Source organism: Rhinolophus sinicus, linkage group LG10, assembly GCF_036562045.2.
Source record: "Rhinolophus sinicus isolate RSC01 linkage group LG10, ASM3656204v1, whole genome shotgun sequence".
Taxonomy (NCBI): Eukaryota; Metazoa; Chordata; class Mammalia; order Chiroptera; family Rhinolophidae; genus Rhinolophus; species Rhinolophus sinicus.
Window position 1 is genome coordinate 89,778,772 of NC_133759.1, and position 23,059 is coordinate 89,801,830.

Sequence of the window (23,059 nt, forward strand, 5' to 3'; positions counted from 1 at the left end):
AGAAATGACAATAAGGTACAACAAAGGGTTGATGTAGAAAGTGTCAAATGCTCTAGGAACTATAACAAGGGGACTGTATAAAGGGACCTGAACAAAACTCTTTTCTGAAGAAGTGACATTGAAGCTGAGACCTGAAAAATGGTAGGAGAGTTAAAGCGAGAACATGGAGCACTCCAGGCACAGGAACAGCATAGATAAAACCTGGAGGTGAGAGAGAATGGCATGTTGGAGGAACCGAATAAAGTCCAGCGCAGCTGGGATCGAGAGAAGAGGAGTGTGGCGAACGAGGAGGAAGCAGCTGGACTTTGAGGACATTGCCTGAAGCGCTAAGGAATTTGGACTTCAACCTGAGGGCAAGAGGAAACGCTGTGGTGGAGAATAACATCTTTCAAAACATAGGCTTCCTAGGAACAAATCAACCAAAATGTGCTTTAAAAAAAGCTGGAGGTGAGAAGACTGGGCAGTACTGTTTTCCTTCTTGTCTTCATGCTCGTTGTACCAAGGCTCAGGCCTCCTCAACGCCAGGCCATGCTACCCCCACCCCCACCCCCTGTCCCAGAAATCAGTGCTCCTGAGTTTGGTGTGGCACTGGCCTTCCTCTGACCCTTGGAGCTGTAGAGCCACAGAGACCACTGGTGAGAGATTGTCAAAGACCCTTGTTTAACAGATGGGCCAGCTAAGGCCCAGGGAAGGAAGTAACTGGTCTGTGGCCCCACAGTAGGCCTCAGGCCTCTGACGTCTGCTTGTTTCCCCCAAAGAAACCGAACAAGCAAGATTGGGACCAGGGTAAGGCCAGTCAGGCACACAGAGTGCAAACTTTAAGGCACTCACTCTCAGATGCCAGCTGTGCTCACTTGCCCCATCCCAGTCCTGGCTCTGCTGCATATGCCTTGAGGGCAGAGATTGTAAATTCCAGAAAACTCTTTGACATCTCTTATGTGGTGTTAGCATGATGCTGGGCACACATCTTGAGGGTCACTAGATGCCTACTGATACTGATGAATGATGGATTTCTGACAAACTGATAAGTATACAGATGTTTGTATCCTTGGGTATACGTGGTCTTCAAAAGACAACAGAACAAAATGAAAAGGGCCTGAGATCGGAGTCTAGAGACCTGGATTCCGGACTCCTCTCTGCCACCTACTTGCTATGGGAACTTAAGTAACTTGTTCTCCATCTCTAGACTTCAGTGAAATGAGGTAGGGGAATAAATTACATTTATTGAGCATATACTTTGTGTCGGCTACTGTTCAAATGTTTCTGCCCTTTAACTCATTTAAAGACTTCCTGGCCTTCAAGCTTCCCTTCACTTCAACAGGCTGTGGTTTGAGGTAAGGAGGCTTCGCAGAGAATGTGGAACTTGAGATAGACCTTCCAAATTTCCACAAGCACAGTAATATTTTAAATCGTAATAAAGGCATGGTATCTCAAGGTACTTCTCCGTCAGAAGATGGAGAATCCCCTGCTTCAGAATCACCTTTGGAACATGTCTGAGGGCAATTCTCAGCCTCTGCCCCTGAGATTCTAATGCAGTGATTCTGAAGTGGGGCCTTGGAATCTGTGTTAAAACCTTCCTAGGTAGACAGATATGGGAAGCACTAATCTCGACTCATTCCTCTATCTGTGGATAGAATCATCCCGGACAACCCAGACCTAGAGCTGTCTGGCCGGTTCATCAGTATCTCCCAGCAGAGAAATGAATTCATTGATGGATTAATGCAGCAAATATCAAGCACCTGTTGTGTTCTAGGCCCTGTGCCAGGTGGTGATTATGGTCCCTACTCTCAAGGGACTCCTGGTTTGTCACTTATTTTAGAAGCAAATCATCTAGCCAGAACCAGCAGGACCTTAGAGATTGTCGACCAATCCCATTACACAGTTGGGGAAACTGAGACCCAGAGAGGGAAAGCAACACGTTCAAGACTATACAGGGAGCAAATATATTTCCTGCTCCCAAACCAGCTGAGGTATCCCAGTGTTCTTCCCAGGAGGGGGCTGCATTCAAAATCCTAGGGCACCCACTCTGCTTCTTAAGCACCAAACTTACAGAGCAATGTTTCTGAAAGTCTGACTTCAGATCTTGCTGACATTTTAAATCCTCAACCTTTCTTCAACTGGCATGGAGGCAGGAGGGAAGGGGGAACACCATGGGGTATTGGAAAGCCTAGGAGTGAGAAATGCTTCCCAGAATTGAGCCTACCATCAGTTCTTCCGTGTTATCTAAAGCCCTTTTCCTGGCTGTGCTGAAGGACATCGTGCCTGCCTCCTGTTGCACTTTAAAACCAAAAGAAGAGGGGGCCCCTCTCAGGTCCACAAGGACCTGGCTCCCACCTCTCTGCCCAGACTTGCTCACGTCACTGTCGCCCGGGACCTGCGGAGGAGGGAGAAACGGAGAGTAAGTCGTGCCCGCCCCTGAAACGCGAGCGGCCCTGCGATTGGCTACAAGGACTCCGGGCCAGCTGCGGATTGGTCATCACTGAGGGCTTCAAAGGTGCCTGAGCATCGGACACCTCAGACCGACGGTGGCCCGGGATCAGAGAGCGTCTTGGGCGAGCCCGAAACGCGCCCCCAGCCCACCATGGCCCGGCTGCTCCGGGCATCCTGCCTTCTCTCCCTGCTCCTGGCTGGCTTCGTCCCGCCCAGCCGGGGGCAGGAGAAGTCGAAGGTGAGTGAGCCTCTGGGGTGTGGGTCAGGGTGGCGGGTCGGGGAATGAACATAGCCCCCAGGTGTCCATTTTCCTGGGAGGCACCCCTCTTTCCGGGTTCCCCTCCAGAAGGGCAACACCTTGGTGGGAGGGACGCCCTTAACTCCGGTTGCCTCCCCACTGCGCCTGGACCCCCACACCCAGACCGTCAGTCTCCGAGCAGTTCCACCTATTGGAGACCTGAGAGCCCCGGATGGGAGGAAGGTCCCTCTCCTGGATTTCGAGATTCTCCCCCACGGCTACCTCAGGGTTGCCTTGCTACATCTATGTCACTTCTGAGCTACTCCGCTCCAGTCAGGCCTGAAGGGGGTGCAGTCACAGAAAAAGGCCTAGAGAGAGACTTGGCATCTGGTTGGCTGACGAGGTTTCTTGGGAGACTGACAGCCAAGGAGGAAGGAAAGAACGCAGCTGGGTGGTCCCCATTTTGAAGAATTGCCTTGGGGGCTCTTCTAGCCCAAGAATACACCCAAGTAGAAATGCACTTGGATTTGGGGCATTGGTAAAAGATACAGAGACTGGTGTCAGAAAAAGCTCCAGACTGGTAGTGCACAATACCCAGGACCCTGAGTAGACCGCTGCTCCTTTCTGGTCCTGTTTCTCCATCTGTAGGTGTGTGTGTGGGGGTGGGGGGGTGGGCAGCGGTGAAATGAAGTTTGAGACTTCAGAGGGGATGCTTGGAGAAGCTGCAACATCCACACACTGTTCTCTGAAAGGCTTCCTGCGCTGGGACAGCCTCCCAACCCACCACCCATTGTGCATACTGTCCTGAACACACCTGGTCGTTGGAGCAAGTGGGGGACTGCCAGCTCAGCATGAGAGGCAGAATTCCCCTGAGCCTGAGTCTATGGCCAGCAGGGTGTGTGACTCTTAGCTAGAGGGGGATGCTGAGGCCAGCATGCCTATCTCTTTTGATTATATACACCAGTGTGGGACCTGGAGGCAAAAGCCAGGCATAGGGATGGACCCAAAGAGAGAGATTTCTGTCTCCAATTGCCCAACAGAGACACACACACACACGCATGCACGCACGCACGCGCACACACACGCACACATACACATAAGCTCAAAAAGAGCTTCTGTGTTTCTAGAATTTTCTGGGTCTTTATTCTAAGATCTTAAGAGTCCATGATTCTGTTTCCAAAGTTCTATCTACTGCTCAGGAAGCCCCTTCCAAGCACAGGGTTCCTTCTGTCTGATTCAATCCCCTGTACTGTCCTTAGCCTAAATCCCATTCGGTGTGTTCCTTCTCGGAGTTGTCAGCCTAGAGACTAGATGGCTATGAAGCCACTTCCTCCCAGCCTCCTCCTTTGGATCCAGCCTTGTTCACAATCCCCAACTCAAAAGGCATTTTCCAGGGCAGGGATAGGGCTGACCTCAAGACTGAGGGTGTGGGGTGGAGGTGGTGTGGGCAGGCCCCACCATGGAGTCTGCCTTATACCGTCAGTTTGGGGAGAACAAGAGAAGGGAGGGTCGGGCCCTGCCTCACGCAGGCCAGAGGGAAGAACATGGACCCCCATGAATAACTCATCACACTGTGTTCTCTGCAGAACTCTGGGGAGAAACAGATGGATTCAGAGAGTACAGGATGGGTATGGTCTCGTCAAGTCTTAGGGTGAGGTGTGATCATATCAGATGCAACAAGCTACGACTTGCTAGCTAATGAGAGCCTGGGTGGCCATGCCCATCTCTCCTCCCAGATCCTTAGAGTTGAATGTCAAGCCCTGGATTCTAGGACTCAGCGACTTACCTTACTCCCACTCCAGAGCCAAGGGGAGGGGTGGGGGGGCATATGGAGAATGGGATGGGCAAAAGATGGCAGCCCCAGAGGGATGTTTGCCTCCTTCCAATTCAAAAGGACAGGCTACAGAACAAAGGGAATCCTCCTTTCCTTGCCATGTCCCCTCTCCAGTCCAGCTTAAGGTTGCCAAGGCTCCCTGTCCTTGCTCTATAAAAGGACTGCAGAAGCTGGAGAGAGTAACAACTGCTGACGTGCACAGGACCCTAGTAACCGCTGGTTTCTAGGTGACTAAACCAGGCGGAGAAATCGAGGAACCACAGGCTGACAGAGCTGAAGGGCGGCGCTTAAGCCAGCACTGAATCTGACCGCATCTCACAATGGAGGAGCCAGGAAAGGAGTGGTCAGAGTCAGAGGCCCAGCCAGGCCCAGAACTCAGATCTCCTGCCCCCAGTCTAGTTTTCTTTTCACAGCATCACACTGATGGGAGTAGGAAGATGGGAGAGAAGAGACACAAGACCAGTAGCCCAAGGCAGCCAGCAGGGGTCCTGGCTGAGTCTCTACCCGCCTCCAACTCTCGAGCCATCAGAGCTCTCCTGTCTGGTCCAACTGTGTGAGGATTGAGGCACTCTCACAGCCTGCCCCTCCTTCGCCTCTGGCCTCCCCTGTTTAAGGTGCAGGGCTCTGGGAGTCCATAGACCCAGAGGAAGGAAAAGGGCTCAAGGAAGAACTGGGCTGTAGTGCCCAGGGGGGAGTGCAGGCCTTGGCTTCCCCCACCCTGGGCCATTCTCTGATCCCCATTGGTCTGAACCCACTGCACTCACCTCACTGGGCCCAGTAGAAATCCTGGAAGCTCTGTCACTTGTCCCTCCTCCGGGAGACGTCTTCTTCAGATGGGGGTGGGGGGGGGCTGTCTTCTTCATTGGCTGGGGAACATCAAAGCCCTCTTCACAACAATGTGGGAACAACAGGGCCCTTTACCCTAGCTGCAGGCAGAAAAATCGCTATCCCTTGATGTGGTGATTTCTTTCCAAGAGCCTTTCAAGACAGTTTGATCTGCCAAGAGGGTCTCACAGCCATTTTTGGAGGCAGTTGGTATTACCCTCGCTCAGAGAGTGAAAGTGACTTGCCTAGGGCTACAGAGCCAGCAAACATCTAAAACCTGATGAGAGGAGATACCCCTTGCCCCACCCCCACCCGGAAACAGTACCCAGAAGCCGATCCTCCTGATGTTTACAAGCTTTCGTTATTTGGACAACCTCTTGGCTCTTTCTCTGTTTCCCAGAGTTTGGTTTATTTAATCTCTATTTCCCAGAGATTGGGGGGGGCGGGGGGGCTGGGCAGGGAGGCCTTGCCTTCTGGCTGCTAGACCTCTGTGGCCAGCTGGGCTGTGTTTGTTGTGCCCTAGTTGTTTGTACTTTGAGGTAGAAATGACCCCAGCTGGGACCAAGGAGGCTCAGGGGCTGGAGGAATATTGAGTGGAGGTCTGAGGCCTGCTCCCAGCACCCACCAAACGTCACGGGGCATGGAATATTAGACTAATGTAAAGCAGGGAATGTGCACCAAAGCCAAGAGAGCCCGCAGCTGTCAGGGAACGGAGGGACCCAGCCTCACCTGGCTCAGCAGGCCTGTGGCATCTTCAAGACAGAGGCAGCTTTTCTACACCCTCCTGGGACCACACCCTGCCAGCCCAGATGGCTTCCTTCAGCCAGTTGGGCTGAGGTGCTTCCTTCACTTCAACAGCAAGTCTTCCAGGATTGATGGGAAGAGAGGGCGTGGATTTGCCTCTCTAACTCCTATCACCTGTCTCCATCTCTCCCGGTCTATCATAGTTTGCACTCGATTTGTTTATTGCCTTTCCACTTCTCATATGATGGCAGGGCCAGAAAGCAGCTTCGAGGTTACCTGAAACAACGGTGGCAAGCTCTTTCCTTTCCCATCACCACCGGCCCACCTGCTTATTGTGCTACTGAAACCATGACCCCCTTTCAAGAGTAGACCCAGATTTTTTGTGGTCTGGGCCAAGGATGAGGGAGAGGCAGAGTGGAGTCAAATGCAATCTAATGCTTGTTAATAACCCCATTCCTTCCTCTCCCACTGAGAAGATGCTCTCAAGCCATCATGGGTGAGAACAGCTGATCCAGTTCAAGGCTCTCATTTTATAAAAGGAAACAGGCCCAGAGAAGAGAAAGGTCCATCCAGGACCCTCCAAGGAGTTCGTGGCAGAGCTGGATGTGGAATCCACGTCCCCCAACTTGCAGTCCCTTGAACGCTGTCCCTCCTTGTTCTGGAGGTTGACTTTGGAGCAGCCGCTGGCCAGAGGAAGGCACAATGGTCATCGTCACAAGTGTTCACTTACAGGAAACATCTCATATGTTTTAGGCGCTGTGCTGTACCCTTCCCACCTTATTTCATCCTCACGGCAGGCCTTTCCCCATGCCTGACTCCTATTCCTCTGTGCCTATTTTATAACAACAGCCTCAGCTTTCCAGGCCTCCAGGTTTGGAATGTCTGAATCTCACCACTGGCCACACTGCCGCTGCCTTCTTCCCTCTCAGCTCTTCCTTCACCGTGGTCCAGTTCAGGCCCTCACCATCACTTGCCTGGATTATTGCACCAGCCACCCAACCAGTCTCCATCAGCCCATCTAGTAAGGCAACCACGCCTGTCAGGGTAGTGTCCCTCAGAGCCTGGGACGCCAATGTCTATAAGTTGACATGTGATATGAAGTAATGACCCCAGTAGTTCTGCAGGTCTCCATAGCACTCACCAGCATATGCAGTGCTTTCATTATCATATCTTGCACAAGGAATTAGGAGACCTTGGTTCTAGTCCAGTTCCAATGCTTAGAGTGGTCTTGAAAGACATCCAAGATAATCTTTTGTTATCTTGAAAATGCAGATATCTAAGTTCCCTTCCAGCTTTAACCGCTCCGACGCTGGTCTTCTGTTCCAGACGGACTGCTATGCTGGCGTGAGTGGCACCATCTATGACTATGGAGCCCTCACCCTCAACGGAGAGGAGTACATCCCCTTCAAGCAGTATGCTGGCAAATACGTCCTGTTTGTCAACGTGGCCAGCTACTGAGGCCTGACGAGCCAGTACATTGGTAAGAGCCCGCCCCTTCTCCCTGCTTTATTTGGGGCTGTTTCTGCCAGTTGGGCATATTTCAGTCATAAGCACTTTTCTGGTGGAAGGGGGAAGGGGTGACTGTCCATGAGATTCCAAACCGTGTATCTCAATTCTGTGTTCCACGGTTTTGTGAAGATCATTACCTAAGCCTGAGGTCTGATTGCCTTTGAACATGTTCGGAAGATTCTGTTGTCTTTCTTTATCCCTGGGCACAACTGCCCGAAAAGCAGAGGGATGGAGGAGGTTGGGTTTGTGCCTGAAGTATCCTTTCACCGGAGTAAGGAATGGTAGCTTTGTCTTGCTGAGAATTTCTCATTTGCCCTCAGCCGCATCTGCCTTAGCGCTTCTCTTGGCCCTTATCTGGAAAGCAGGCAATGAGCCTCGAGGCCATTTCAGCTGGGTTTCTTGATCCCTGGTATCCTCACTCCTTCCTTCTTAGTTGAGGCAGAGTGAAGAGGGACCAAGCAGGCCAAAGGCAGCTGGCAGCACCCACAGGAAACTGCTCTGGGGCTGAGCAGTCTGGTGGGAGGGGCTAGGAGGTGAGAGCAGTCTGACCCTGAATGTTCTGCCTGGCAATCAGGCGGATTCCTGGAAGTCGAACGACAGAGGGCTGGATGGCCGTCGGCAGGGGCTGCTGTCTAGAATGCTGCTGTCAAGCCCTTGGAATAGAGCAGTGTGTTTGTGCAAGAGATAGGTTGGGTGCTGGCCTTGTACAGGCCAGGAACACTGAGGGAGCTGGGCCAAGGCATTCCTCGGATCCCTGAATTCCCAGAGTCTAGGAGGGGTGTCAGCCCCCTACCCCCAGGGAAGTCCTCTGCTTTCTCCCAGCAATGGATGGTTCTTGCTCCAGGAAACTCAACCCTCAGAGTCCTGAAGGAGCCCTGCCTTGGCAGTGGGTGGGTGACTGACTACTGATTTGAGAAAGGGTATTACTTTCTTTCCCCCAAAACCTCCAACCTATCCAGCTTAGAGTCAGGAGGACGGGACTTGAATTCCAACACTGACACATTTGCTGCGTGATCTTGGGCAAGAGCCTACTGTCAGGCCCCAGGGATTTCAGCGGTATGGATGCGGCAGGGCTCCTCACCAGCTCCCCCCCTCTGCTCTCTCTCCCTGGCCCAGAACTGAATGCACTACAGGAAGAGCTTGAACCATTCGGCCTGGTCATTCTGGGCTTCCCCTGCAACCAATTCGGAAAACAGGAGCCAGGAGAGAACTCGGAGATCCTACCTACCCTCAAGTGAGTGCTCACTCAGCGTCCTGAGGAAGCGCCTCCATCCAGCACGCCCACCCTGTGCCCCGGCTCCTGAGGCCTCAGGCTCCAGGCCTCTCTTGCATTGGCCCCTACTCATGAGGGATTTATCAGCCACCTAAACAACTCTCCCATCCCAGGAACCCCCGTTTAGTGAAATGAGGGGAAGACGGGAGAAAAAAAGGGAGAGCGACAGGGATGACTGGTTGTGTGGGTGACGTGGGGGGAGGGCAGGGGTGACTGAGCAAGTACCAAACTGGAAAAAGAAGACGGCACACCCACATTATGCCAAGCCATTCAACATTCTTTGGCTCCCACTGCCCACTACTGAGTAAGATCCGGATTCCTAACACCCCCGCCCCTGCTGTCCCTCCCTCTCATTTCTGAGCCCTGTGCCCAACCATCTCCTTGGGACCCACATAAGAACATTCCTCTAGGCATGTCCGACCAGGTGGAGGCTTCGTCCCCAATTTCCAACTCTTTGAGAAAGGAGATGTGAACGGAGAGAAAGAACAGAAGGTCTACACGTTCCTGAAGGTAAGTGCACAGCCACCTCTGCGGGAGCCCCTCTGCCCACTGCAGCTGGCTGCGGCCTGGGCTCCAGCTGCTCCAGGCCCATGCCACCCTGCCCTGCTCCTGGGCTCTTAGCATCTATTATTCCAACTGGCGGGCTTTGCAGATCCTAGGATCTCATCAGCCTGTTTTACAAATAAGGCCCAGCCAGGGCCCCAGAAGGGAAAAGCTAAGGGTTTCACAATCGGCTAGAGCTAAAGATGGTTCTGGGATTCGGTCTTTGAGCTCCCAAACTGGCACTTCCTCAGTGCCAGGCTGTCCTACCCCGAGGAAGGCCTAGGAGGAAGAGTGGGAGGGGCCCCACCCAGGGTTAACGTTCCTCTCACCCCTGTTCCAGAACTCCTGTCCTCCCACCTCGGAGCTCCTGGGCTCATCGCACCGCCTCTTCTGGGATCCCATGAAGATCCATGACATCCGTTGGAACTTTGAGAAGTTCCTGGTGGGGCCAGACGGTGTACCCATCATGCGCTGGTACCACCGGACCACAGTCAGCAACATCAAGATGGACATCCTGTCCTACATGAAGCAGAAGGCAGCCCTGGGAGTCACGCGGAAGTAACTGAGGCCTGCTCCCCTCCCCCCCACCCCTACCATGTCCATCACGCAGGGCTGCGGAGGGACTGTTCAGGAAGGAACCCATTTCTCCAGCCACACCACACTCCCACCACACACCCTCCCTATCACACAAGGTCCCAGCCTGACACAAACGTGTGCCTAGTTGTGTGGGGATGCACATGCGTGTGCAGCCACGTGCCTCCCTGTAGGCTTGTGCACCAATATGTGTGCCACAGCTTTGTACCGTGGAGAGTACCAGATAATAACACCCCTTTCTCTCCAGTTCTCTGCTCCAATGACAACAATTCACTTTCAGCTGAGCCCAAAGAAAAAACCAGTGCTAGATCCAACTCTTCTGCTCTACCTAGACCTCAGCTTTGGGGTCAGCATCTGCCACTGCCTCCAAATACCACCACCGAAGTGCCCAGAAGTTTCTGGGTCCGCCACACTGCCCGACCTCTCTCCTCTCCATCATACAGCTCATTCCTTCCTGAAGGGCCCTCCCAGCCCCCTTCCCGCCCCCTCCCCCACCCCAACACAAACGTGTGCCTAGTTGTGTGGGGATGCACATGCGTGTGCAGCCACGTGCCTCCCTGTAGGCTTGTGCACCAATATGTGTGCCACAGCTTTGTACCGTGGAGAGTACCAGATAATAACACCCCTTTCTCTCCAGTTCTCTGCTCCAATGACAACAATTCACTTTCAGCTGAGCCCAAAGAAAAAACCAGCGCTAGATCCAACTCTTCTGCTCTACCTAGACCTCAGCTTTGGGGTCAGCATCTGCCACTGCCTCCAAATACCACCACTGAAGTGCCCAGAAGTTTCTGGGTCCGCCACACTGCCCGACCTCTCTCCTCTCCATCATACAGCTCATTCCTTCCTGAAGGGCCCTCCCAGCCCCCTCCCCCACCCCACCGTGCTCCCTGAGCAGCCAAGGCAGATGTGACAGCAAGGGCCACGTTCCCCAGTTCAGGGGTGGCTTCTCCATGAAGGAGGGGCCCGAAGCCCTTATGGGCGGACCTCCCCTGAGCCTGTCGGAAGGGCCAGCCTTTAGTGCATTCAGGCTGAGGCCCCCGGCAGGGATGCCACCCCCACTACTTCGGAGAATGTGCCCTCACTGCTCACCCTGGCCCAATGGCAAAAGACTCACCCCCGTCTGCCCAGTAAAGGCCTTTCTGCAGCAGCTGAGTCTACTCTGGTGTTTCCGCAATGGGGCCACCACAGCTGGCGGTGGGTGGGGGTTGGGGAATGAGAAAAGAAATGGAGTCCTTTAGGCCCCTGCTTTTTGGTTTCTACCTAGGCCCACTATGCTTCTCACTCAGCATCTGGAGTTTATAAAACTAGTTCACATCTACTCTCATTCCCTCCCACAATTCTCCAAGGTGGCTAGGGCTGAAGTGAGGTGTTCCATTTGACAGGTGAAGAAACTGAGGCTCACAGAAGGGCCAGGCCTTGCCTAAGGTCTCCTGATAAGTGAGATGTAAGATTGGAATTTGGACCCAGGTCGCCTGATTCCCAGCCCAGGCTCCTCCCACTGTCCCTGGATGCCCCACTGTCATGGAAGCTCTGAGCAGGGCCCCAGGGTATATCAGCCAAGAGTAATGGCGACGCTCTCAGGAGACGGGGGAACAGGGCAGAGAGGGCAGGGACGAGGAAAGCAGTACTCTGACTAGGAGGGGAACATTAGCCGAGACATAAAAGAACACCATTACAGAAACTTTCACTTGGATTTATGTCCAAGATTTCATGCAAAGAGCTGCCCAGGGACGGACAGCCGCCCCAATCTGGGCCTCCAGCACCACAAGCCTCCAGTGGTGAGGCCTAAAGCCTGACGGCCTCAGGCTGGGCCCCTTGCTGGATGTGGCTGGAGTGGCCTTTTTCCCAGGCTGTGGTGGTGGTAGCAAGGCTGCCATGGGCAGAGAGGGAGGGCCCGACAGCAGACATCCTGTCCTTGTCTTCTGCTCCTGGAGGCAAACCCATTCTTCCCACGCCTCCTCTCGGAGGGGAAGGGATGGGCATGATGCAGGTCCTGCTACTACAGAGCTTAAAGCAAACTTAAACATACATATGAATTGAACGTGGTCCCCAGAGGGACTGGAACCACTTCTGGGGAAGTGTCAAGAGAAAGTGGTCTCAGCTGCATCCCACTCTTGAGATTGACGTCCCCCGATGGATTCCACAAAGGATGGCAGGTCAAAGCAGGATGAGGCCTCTCCACTAGGTGGCAGGACAGTGACTTTTTCCTGGTCACTCCAAAGATGGGGCCTGATGGAAACCTGGGGGGAGCCTCCCATCTGTAAACAGTTCAGGTTGGGGCCAGTGCACAAACTGGTCACCCATCTCAGCTTCCTGTCTGGCTGAGGCTCTGGCCACACAGAGCACATGGCCTCTAGTTTTTCAATAATCTGAGGTCAGCGGGCTCTGGAAGACGAAGGTGGAGCCAAGTGATGCAATCTGGTCTCATTGAGGCCCCTCGCGGTCGTTTTTTGTGGAGTCTAAAGAAACACAAATTTTGAGGACTGAAAGAAGATGTGGTATAGTAGGTTTCAAAGTCCTGTGGAAACCAATCCAGTGACAGTGAAAATAACAGAGTTATTGCGTGTTACTGATGCCAGGCCCTTGGCTAAGTGCATTTAGCACTTAGATGTAGGGAGCTGAAGCACAGAGAGGTTGTAAAAAACTTGCCCAAAGTCCCTGATGTAGGAAGTGTTGCAGCCTAGTCAGTCTCTGGCTCAAGATCCCAAAAGTGGACTAGTTCTGGAAGCGGGGACAGCCCTGCCCTTTGGCCACCCTCTCTGCCCCTCATCAGGGCAGCCTCCGAGGGGCTCTACTGAACCTCCAGGGTTCTGCTGGGAACACGAGAAAATGAAGGAGCAGCCCAATCCCTCCTTCCAACCACTAACTCCCCAACCACGCTCCCCCCTAGTCACCTGCAGCCTCTGCCTGCACACTGTGAAAGGGCACACTACCTCCTAGCAGAGCTGGCTCCGTTTCTGCGCAGCTGCGACTCTCACAAAACTCCTTTACACTAGGGGATCACGCTTACCTGGTTCTGCAGGCCTGGCCGTAGGCGAGTCCATTACTTGGGAGGTCTGATTGCGCATCCCCCCACAGGGTGGCCGCCAAGTGTATTCCGGCTGCAACAAATCTGGTACTTAGTAATCAGAAACCACACTCAAAAATTACAATAGCAGCTACCGTGTTTCCCCAAAAATAAGACCTACCTGGAAAATAAGCCCTGACATGATTTTTCAGGATGACATTCCCTGAACATAAGCCCTAATGCGTCTTTTGGAGCAAACCTTAATATAAGACCCGGTCTTATTTTCAGGGAAACACGGTACCATACTAAAACAGTACTAAATACATGTTAATCAAGTATATAGTTGTCCCTTGGTATCCTTGGGGGATTGGTTCCAGGACCCCCCGAGGACACCCAAATCCAGATGCCCACGTCCCCTATAGGGAATGCTGTCGTATTTGCATATATCCTGTGTACATCCTCCTGCATACTTTAAATCATCTCTAGGTTACTTATAATACCTAATACAATGTAAATACTATGTAAATAGTTCTTATACTGTATTGTTTGGGGAATAATGACAAGAAGAAAGTCTGTACATGTTTAGTACAGACACAACCATCCAAGGCCTAACTACATGGTACACATCAGCAACAATGTAACTTTTCCCCAAAAGATTTTCAATTCACAGTTGACTGAATCCTCGATGTAGAATCTGTGATATGCAGGGCCGACTATAGTCGAATCCCTACAACTACCTAGGTTGCCATTCCCATTTTACAGGTAAGGAAACGGGGGCTCAGAGGGGTTAAGTAACTTTTTGAAGGTCATCCATCTAGGAAAGTGGCCAAACTTCTATTAGAATCCAGCTCTCTGTAAGCCCAGAGTCCATCTCTTAAGCCCCACACTATACCAGTGTTTAAAGAACATGTGTGTACAGAATGGTCATAGGGAGAGAAGCTCAGCGAGCCCGGATAGGAGGCTGCTCTCCTTTGTCCAGGTGAGAGTGGGGATACCTGAGGGGGCGGTGGCAGAAGCATGGAGCGAATGGAACAGGAGACCGCAGCTCTTTGGAGAAAGAATGATAAGCAAGGAAAAGAAAAGAAAGCAACGAGAGAGAAAAGGAGAAGAAACTGAAAACAGAGCTGAGAAGAAGAGGAAAAAGCAAGGGAGGGAATGTCTGATGGTACCCGACTGCATGTGAGAGTTGTAAGAAAATGTCAAACCCAAACTCTGGTAGCCCTGGCCTGGCTAGCTGGAGGGCGCCCTCCTTGCTGCCCTGCTCTCTTGCTCAGCCTTTTCCGTCCTCCATCAGCGACCTTGCCCTGGGAGAGCAGGCCAGAGCCAGGCCCTGGACACCTGCCTGCACACCTCACTGCTGTTCCCAAAGGAGCCAAGCATGCAGTTTCGGACACCCTCACTTGACCTTGCCCTCTGGAAAGGGCCTGGGGTGGCCTCCATGTGTGTCCTGGAGTGAAGGAGGGACACAGACTCACCAGATGGAAGAGGCGCGAGTTGGGGAGTGGGGGTGGGTGTTCCATGCCCATGGGAGGTGGAGGGTAGCGGATCTGGGTCCAGTCCTCAAAGCCATGGTGTGGCACCATGGCTGGCATGGGCGGGTAGGCATAGGGGTAGGCCCCACAGAGGTGCTCCGGGTGAGGCTCCATGTGGTAGCGCTCTGCCGAGGCCTGTAAGAAAAGCTCACTTCTGGCTCTGGCCTGTGATGGGCTGCACAGGCCACCCCCAGTGATACCCATCTTATCTCCCCTTCTTTATTTAGGATTTTAGTTCTCTGAAGGCTGGTACATGAGCATGAATAGCTGGTACATGGGCACGGAAGGCTGGTACATGCACAAGGCTGGCACATGCACAGGGAAGGCTGGCACATGGGCAGGGAAGGCTGGTACATGTGCACGGAAGGCTGGTACATGTGCACAGAAGGCTGGCACATGCACAGGGAAGGCTGGAACATGCACAAGGCTGGCACATGCACAGGGAAGGCTGGCACATGCACAGGGAAGGCTGGCACATGGGCAGGGAAGGCTGGTACATGTGCACGGAAGGCTGGCACATGTGCAGGGAAGGCTGGCACATGGGCAGGGAAGGCTAGTACGTGGGCAGGGAAGGCTGGTACATGCACAGGGAAGGCTGGCACATGGACACACAGAATATCAGCAATGATGACAGCTAATGTGTCGTGAGCACTTACTCTGTACCAAGTACTGATCTAAATGCTCCCCCTGCATCACCTCATTAGTTAGTTGGACACCTGAACAAACACTGTCTCTCCCTTCAGACTGTAGCTCCCTGAAGAAGGGAAGGCAAGGTAAGGGCTGTTTCCTCCCTCAAGCCCCCTCACCTTTGCTTTCCTCTTCTGCTGTTTGAGGGCTTCTTTCGCCTTCTCCTCATCTCTGAATGCTTTTAGCTGAGGAAGGAAGGAGAGAGAGAAGATCGTTGGCCCAGGTGCTCCCTGGCCAACCCTGGACCCAGGGCCTAAGCAGCCCCAGGGCTGCCCAACAGATGAGCAGGGCTCCCAGTCCAAGCTGTCCTGCCTGGCCAGCCCTGAGGAAGGGCCTCAGGGGACACCGCACAGCCCAAGACATTGGCTACAGGTCAGGCCTACTCCTGGGAAGTCGGAACACCTGTCAGGAGGGCTCCTGTGAGCCTCCCTGCTTCTGTGCTTCCGTAGTATCACTTTCAGTTGCATTCTGTGAGAGAGTGGGTGGCTGGCTCAGGAACAGTTCCTGAATTTGCTCTTTAAAGGCATCCAAACCGATTGTGAAAAGCCAGAGCTAGAGGTCACAGAGGGGAAGGGTCTTGCTGAGGTGCAGAGAAATTTAGCCGCAGAACCAGCGAGTCTCCGGATATCCAGTCTCACCAGGACCCTCCAATGCATGTCCCCCTCCCCGTGAGGACAGGCCAACAGCCCCTTCCTTGGTCCAGCTCCTTGCACCTGGGCATTCGACAGGGTGACCTGGGCCTGCAGTTTCTCCACCTGCTTCTTCAGCTCTTCCTTCTCCTCATTCATGCGCTCTCGATCGCTACGCTCCCTCTGGAAGTCCTCCTCAAAGATCTTGACCTGGAGACGCGGGGAGGGGAGAAGGGAGAGGGGTGAAAAAGGAAGGGCCGTTCTGAGCGGAGGCGCAGACCTACTCGGGCCCAGCAGCCCAGGCCTGCTACTGGGAGTCACAGACGTCCTATCACCCTGTTTCGACAGCCCCCGCAGGGAAGGGAATGGGTACACCTCCAGCCATACCCCCAACTTCAAACAGTGGTTCTAGGTCCCTCTAGTTTATATTCTGGGTTTCAACACAGGGCTTTATTTAAACAAGGCATCCATGGCTTTGGGGGAACTAAAAGGTTGACAGCCATCAGCCAGTCCTTTCACTCTGCTCCAGCCTCAGGGAGGCGGAGGCCACAGGACCACCGTGTGGGTGGAAGACCAGTTCAGGGAGCAAAAGGCCTACAAAACTCTCCCAGGTCTCCCAGGGTGCCTGGAAGGGAAGGGGCTGGGAAAAGGCCCTGCCTCTGTCTCTGCACCTACAGTTTCACATCCTTAAGGCCGCTCAGTGAGATTCTGACTGGTCTGAGATGACGTAGGAGGATCCAAAGCATGGCTACCATAGAAACACATGGGAGAGCCATGACCTTTTCAATCTCCTTTCAAACCTCCTCCGCTCCTCCAGGAGAAAAGTCTCTGTTTTATGCTAATATGTCTTTAATGCCTTTCTAGTATGTGTTCATTTCCCTTAAGCAAAGGGAAAATGGACTCAAGTGCAGAGTCTTCTGAGACAAGCGTATCTAGCTCAAGTTCAATAACACTGTTTTGCTTTTACTCTATTTCTTGCTTATGGTTACTTTCTATATATGGCAAATAATAAACAGGTTTTTCTATTTCTAGTAGTGATATAATTACATTTAATGAAACTAATTTATTTTTTAAATATTAGGTAAATAGTAGCACAGCTGCGGTATAGACATGGCTAAATCACAGAAGTGGCAGGAAAGTGACCTAGTTAGGGACACACTGCTGGAAAGGACAAACCTATATAACTAGGCCAGGGTCCTGGTTATACAGCTTCCACGTGATTGTGAGCCCATCCTGGGCCCTCAGGAATGCTCCAGCTCCCACTGAGCACCTCCTACCTGGCCTCCTCCCCTCAGGCTCACCTGCTGTTTCAGCAATTCGTTCTGTGTGACCAGCTCCTGTTTTCTTAGGAGGCCCCCAGCTCCTTCCAGGCTCCCAAAAGCTGTTGGGGGAGATGATGGGGAGGCCTGGATGCTCAATGCTTCCTCCAGGGCCTGGGATCAGGAAGAGAGGAGATGGGCCCATCAGCAAAAGCCCAGGAAGTCAGATCCCATTGGAGGGGTCATCCTCAGGGACCCCCTTCCTGATAATACTGATAACGATAACCACCATCACCAGCACAATTTAATAAATGTTGCCTTATTTATTAATACTATCTACACATCATTTCATTGAATCCTCTCCACAGTTCTCAGAACAAAAGACTATATGATCATCATCCCCATTTTATAGATGTGAAAACTGAGGTTCAGAGACCTGAAGTGATTTGTCCAAAGTCACACAGCTAGTAAGAAGCAAAGCAGGGATTCAACCCCACTGTGTGCTCCTAACCAGCAGCCTAATCTGGGATCTTCAGGTAGAGGGAGAATCTCCCCTTCCCTGAGCAGATGTGGTTCAATTCCAGCACCCAGACCTAGAAGGAATATTAAGTCCTTTGGGGAAGCATTCAGTCTCCTCAACAACTGCCCTGCCCTGAGGTTCTTCAGCTTCCACAGTCCATTCCCACAGGGTCAACCCTTCGATCCTCACCTCTTCTGAAGTTAGATTAAACTGGATTTAACTTCAACTTAGTTAACTTTTCTAAACCTGAAAATGGGCTGAAACATCACCAAATAACATTTGAAAAGAGAGAAAAAACCACCCTTTTCCTACCATACTCACAAAACTCTTTCTTTTATGTAAATTGTGTGCTCACATCTTCTTAAAAGGTTTCCATTAACTGGTTTACTCCTTCAACCCTGCTAACATGTTACTTGGGGACTTTGGACCACCTCTCGAGACTGGCCATCCTCATCAGCACCTGGACGTCAGCTCCCTGGCCAGCATTGCCCATGGTGCCTCCCTGGACCTTGGGGAGATAAAGGAAACCTTCCCCAACTTGGACCTGGGCCCCCACTTGGTCTCCTCGACTCCCCCAGAAACACAAGGCAACTGCTGAGCCAAGAGTCAATTTAGGGTGCTGCAGGGGAATATGTGGCTCCCCTTCATCCTCCTACTCCATTCGACCCATTTTGAGGTGAGAAGACTGGGCTCCAGGGACAGGGAGAGCCTTGTACAGTCATCCACATCAGGGTCTCTGTCCCCAGCTGTTCCAGGAAACCTGGACGGCAGTGATTCTGCCTGGGTCATCTCTCCAATCAGCGCCACATACGACATCCTGCCAGGATTCAGACCCCGAGTTCCCAGCTCGGGACAAATCATTCTTTTCTCTGAGAGCAGGTCACAGGACTCCAGACTCAGCATAATCAATGCTTTTCAAACATCAAAATGGAAGGGAAAAGGTGAGCCAGACTCAACAAGTCCTCCAGGCCTGCAGAGCACATTTCCTCTCAAAGCTCCCTCTTCTAACCCCTGCCCTGAAGGTGCGCAGGGATAGAGTGAGTCCAACCAGGGATCAGATGGCAACACTGAGGCCCCGAGAGGAGGGTACAGTGTTGGAGCTGGGACTAGAACCAGCCCCCACCCCGGCCCAGCCCACTGCCACTCGCCCTGGCTCAGAGGACAGGGTTTCAGCCTCCAGCCCGGAGCCCACTTCTCGAGGGCGGGAACCCTCGGGCCTGTGCTCACCTACTCTGTTCAGTGAGTATTTCCTGAACACGTGCTCGGTGCCAGGCGCTGGGGGAATATGCCCTGGCGAAGACGTACACCTCCCACCACTGCATGAGGACACAATGTTACACAGGTAATCACAACACAACGTGAGAAGAGCTGTGAAAGAAGTTGCTGGTAGTCTAGTGCACAGAACACGGTGATGTGAACGAGTCGGGGAAGGCCGTGCTGAGCCTGAACAATGTCAGCATTGCCCATGGTGCCTCCCTGGACCCGTGGGCAGAGCGGCACCATGTGAAGAAACCGCGCGTCCAAGGCCAGGGAGGGGGAGTGAGCACAGACTCAGGCCAGAGCCCGCCACTCAGCGTGAGCGGAGGGACAGGCAGAGGCGAGGGAACCATGAGGCAGCACCGAGCCCGCAGCGCCAGGGCCATGACCCAGGAGTGGCCCCTCCTGAGCTGAGGGTCACGCGCACTAGAGATGGGGTGGGCGTTGCAGGTGGGCTCAGGGGGGCTCTGCCTGCCCAAGGGAACAGGCCCAAGGCGCCCACCTTGTTGAGCCGCTGGATCTCCTTTTCCTGGTAATCCCGCTGCCGGCTCAGTGGACTCAGCTGATCCTGCAGGTGCTTGACCTTCTGGAGCAGCTCCTTGGTCTCTTCTGTCAGTCGCTCCTTGTCGGTCTGCAGAGAGCACAGGGTTGGTAAGCAGGAGGCTTCTCCAGGAGGCCGGGACTGCCTGCCCAGCCTGCCGCACCCCTCACGCAGGCAAGCCTCCTCTCGCTCCCTCAGCAGCCCCACAATGCCTGCTCACAGTGCACCGTGCAAGGCACAGGCTTACAGAGCTAATGCCCACGGGGTCCTGTCCTCAAAGAAGAGGCACTTTGGTTGCGTGAAAGGCCCTGGGTCCTGATACCAGCTCCTCTACCAGCGAGCTGAGACCTGGGGCACGTCACAGCACTCTCTGGTCTCAGCCACCTATCAGTCATGGGTAAAGGGTGCTGAACCTGAGTCACAGAGGAGCTTCAGGAGGTCAGGGAGCCCTAAACCTGAATGCAAGATTTTGTCTGTGCAATTTTCTAGAGACAAAAGCCATAGTTTCCACCAGATTTGCACAGGGATCTTACGTGACACACAGAAAATGATAAATAAACCACAAGAGGCTCTCTAAAGGACCTTTCTGCTCTTATAGTCTCTGACCCGAGAGGGCAGAAGACACTCAAAGAAATACATGTAGCATAAGGCAGAGAGTGTTCCTCCAAAAGCAAGAGTCCTCAGGCTGAAAGAAAGCACTAGAGCTGAGAAGAAACGAGGGAAGGCTTCAAGGTAGAAATACTGCTCCAACACCCACAATGGAAAGTCAGGGCTTCTTCACTGCAGAGGGCCACAGCTGGACTGGCCTTTAGAGAAGGTCAAGTCCTAGCTCCTTTATTCGATGGGACATGAAATGTGCAGGGAGGGGAGGTGACTTATCCCAGGCCACACACTGAGCTGAGGCTAGAGCCCAGGTCTCCTCATTTCGCTGCTCTCCCTCTTTGCAAGTCAAAGGAAGTATTTAAAATATGAGAGGGCAGTCAGAGATTGCTGAGGGCAACTTTGTCAGGAGGTGTGGGAGCTGCTCTGGGCTTCCACTACAGAGGCTCCAGAATTAGCACTCGCCATGTGTCCTTATCTGCAGGGCCCAGCTTTGTCTTGAAATCTGCCGCCTTCCCCCAGCTGAAAGAGAGGCGCTGTCAGATCCAGGGACTTGTCCACCTACTGATGTGAGCCAGGGGTCTGGCTCTCAGTCACAAGATGTGACCGCACTCAAAAGAAAAGTTAGGCAGTGTCCTCCGGAACACGCCTCTTCAAGTTAAGGAGCGGTCACTGAGGCAGGCAGACCGCTCAGATAAGGCCCCTGGGCGTCACATGCTGAGAGCAAACTCTGAAATGCAATCTGTCATGAAAATACCCATTTTTAAGCTACACAAAAGCAGCCTGGGCCTAGTTACCACAAAGGGGAAGACAATGTGACATAAATAAAATCTCCCATGAGTCTGGGGGTCAAGTGTCCTTTCCTTTTTAAGTTGTAACAGGATCCGAAAGGCCTTGGCTAGTATCTGTCACACGCAGGACAGAGCACATGCTATCCTTCAGGGGACGTATTCCTGGACCCCACACTGCACCTGGGCCTTCCTGCCCTCTCCCCGAACCCTATAACTTCTCCTGGCTAGTACTGAACACACTTCTACACATTTGCTTCTGTAACTAGTTGTTTAGCGTCTCTTCCCCCTCAAGGGTGGGACTCGTCTGTTCACGGCTGAGTCTCTGTGCCCACCATACTGCCAAGTGCATGCTCTGTTGAACAATGATTGCACGAATGAACAAAGAAGTGTCGTCTAATGTTTCAGCCTCTCCCTCATCACAGCTCTAAACACTCAATAGCCCCCCACCCCCATCGAGTGCACCAGAGCTGGCCTGCTCAGCTCTCTCTTATGCCCTGTGCTGCCCCAGTCCATAGGTTTTAATGGAATGAAAAGTTCTTCTGGATGAAAACAAGGAAATATGAAAAGCAATGGCTAATCCAACCTCTTCAATTTTTAGATGGGAAACTGAGGCACGGGGAAGTACTTTTGCCTACAGGCGCACAGCCCTTCAGCACCAGTGCCAGAGCTGGAACCCCCAGGTCTCCCGAGTCCTGTCCCCCGGCTTGTTTGTTCCACTGCGCTCCTGGTTAACGGGAGTGGGGAGAAGGCCTCCCGGAGCTGGACCTGCAGCTCCCGCAGTCGCACTTGCCTCCTCCATTTCAATCTTGGACTTGGCCAGGAGGAGCTTGCGGTCAAAGTCACGCTGCTTCTGCTCCCGCTCAGCCTCTAGGTCAGTCACCTGCTTCTGCATGTCCGCCAGCTTCTGGCGCAGCTCAGTGATCTGGGGTCAGAGGCAGAGAGAGGGGTGCGTGAGGGTGAACGTCCAAGGTTCCAAGCTGCTGAGAAGGAAGCAGCAAGCAGGACAGTAGAGACACAGCGCAGCCCAGACCCTGGCTCAGCCCTGACTTCCCACCGCCCCCACGCTACCTTCTGCTCGTACTGCTGCTTCATGGACCGGAAATGCTGGTCCCATTGCTTGTTCACTTCAAGCAGCTGTGGGGAGAGATTGCGGTTAGCAGGAGACAAGCAGAGAAATACCAAAGAGCCAACTGCACGCACACCAGCTTCCCAAGGAGCACGCAGGGTGTGGGAACAAGCGGCGCCTACAGACACTGCCTCCGTCCCTAGCTTCCCAAAACCTCAACACTCCTCAGAGGTTCACCTTTATCAACTGCCACATGTTATCCTTGCCAGGACGAGACTAATACCAAACACAGAAACGGTCTTTAAGCTTGGCGTACAACTATAGAACAGATACCTCTTTAGAGAGCCGTTTGGGACTATGTGTTCAAACTCTGAGTTCTCAGTCTCTTTACCTCAATAATTCCACTCTGAAAAATGTAACCACAAGAAGCACTGGCACGAAAGTGTGTAAAAATATACGTATATTGCTGATCATCTCAATAATGTTTGTATTACAAGACAATCCAGAGGCCACCTAAGCATAGACAGGTTAAGGAAATTAGAGTATAAACAGAAAATGGAGCGCTGTGAAGCTATTCAGAAAGCCAGGCATTTAATACATTGACTCAGTTATAAGGCAATGTTTTATTTGCCATACTCTTGATATAACAGTTCCTCAGGGAAGAAAAAAAAACTCTAGATCATTAAATAAATGAAATGGGAAAGGGTGTCTCAATTTCAGAAACATAGGATAAAAAGTACTCAAAAATTAAAGGAATACAGTATATTTATAAATAAATACCCTCAAAGATATAGTTTATTTTAAAGAAAGAAAAGGAGAAAAGAAATTTGCAACTCAGCATGTATAATTTTTTCTGCTATTTTAAAAAGCAGATCATACATTAGTAAGTACATAGAAAAGAATGAGGAATATGCAATGAACTGTTATCAATTGTGGTCATCTCTACTAGTTGAGATTCTCAATCTTTTTATAATGATTATATTACTTTTGTAATAACAACAAAGTACCTTACAGCAATACTAACAGAAAACTAATACTAATATGCATGTAAGCAAAAGATAAACGGAGCCTGACTTCCAAACGTGCAGGAAGACCTGGGAGGCAGAAAGGCCTAGGGGCCTGGAGAACGACGTGAGTTGTGTGGAGAGGGGGGCTAAGAGAACTGGCTCCTTCTCCGGTC

General features: G+C 52.4%; 2 protein-coding genes across 13 annotated transcripts in view; one reads left to right on the top strand and one right to left on the bottom strand.

Moving 5' to 3' along the window:
• Positions 1-2,497: 2,497 nt before the first annotated feature.
• GPX3 (glutathione peroxidase 3) lies at positions 2,498-9,992 on the top strand. The gene is made up of 5 exons (XM_019734325.2): positions 2,498-2,668; positions 7,398-7,551; positions 8,697-8,814; positions 9,264-9,363; positions 9,737-9,992. The coding sequence occupies exons 1-5, from the start codon at positions 2,582-2,584 to the stop codon at positions 9,956-9,958; spliced, it is 681 nt and encodes a 226-aa protein (XP_019589884.1). The 5' UTR covers positions 2,498-2,581; the 3' UTR covers positions 9,959-9,992.
• A 1,675-nt stretch (positions 9,993-11,667) lies between these two features.
• Positions 11,668-23,059, bottom strand: part of TNIP1 (TNFAIP3 interacting protein 1) — a 48,760-nt gene continuing 37,368 nt past the window's right edge. For 6 of the 12 annotated variants that reach the window (XM_074313800.1, XM_074313796.1, XM_074313797.1 and 3 more), the window contains 9 exons: positions 21,882-21,947; positions 21,604-21,735; positions 19,384-19,512; positions 17,147-17,278; positions 15,930-16,055; positions 15,336-15,401; positions 14,473-14,664; positions 13,001-13,091; positions 11,668-12,473 (listed from right to left, as the gene is read on the bottom strand). In XM_074313800.1, the coding sequence (XP_074169901.1) occupies positions 12,415-12,473; positions 13,001-13,091; positions 14,473-14,664; positions 15,336-15,401; positions 15,930-16,055; positions 17,147-17,278; positions 19,384-19,512; positions 21,604-21,735; positions 21,882-21,947 (993 nt within the window). In that variant the 3' untranslated portion in view covers positions 11,668-12,414. Of the gene's footprint in view, positions 12,509-13,000; positions 13,092-14,472; positions 14,665-15,335; positions 15,402-15,929; positions 16,056-17,146; positions 17,279-19,383; positions 19,513-21,603; positions 21,736-21,881; positions 21,948-23,059 lie in introns of all 12 variants that reach the window. The other 6 variants (XM_074313801.1, XM_019734318.2, XM_074313798.1 and 3 more) reach the window with 2 other exon arrangements.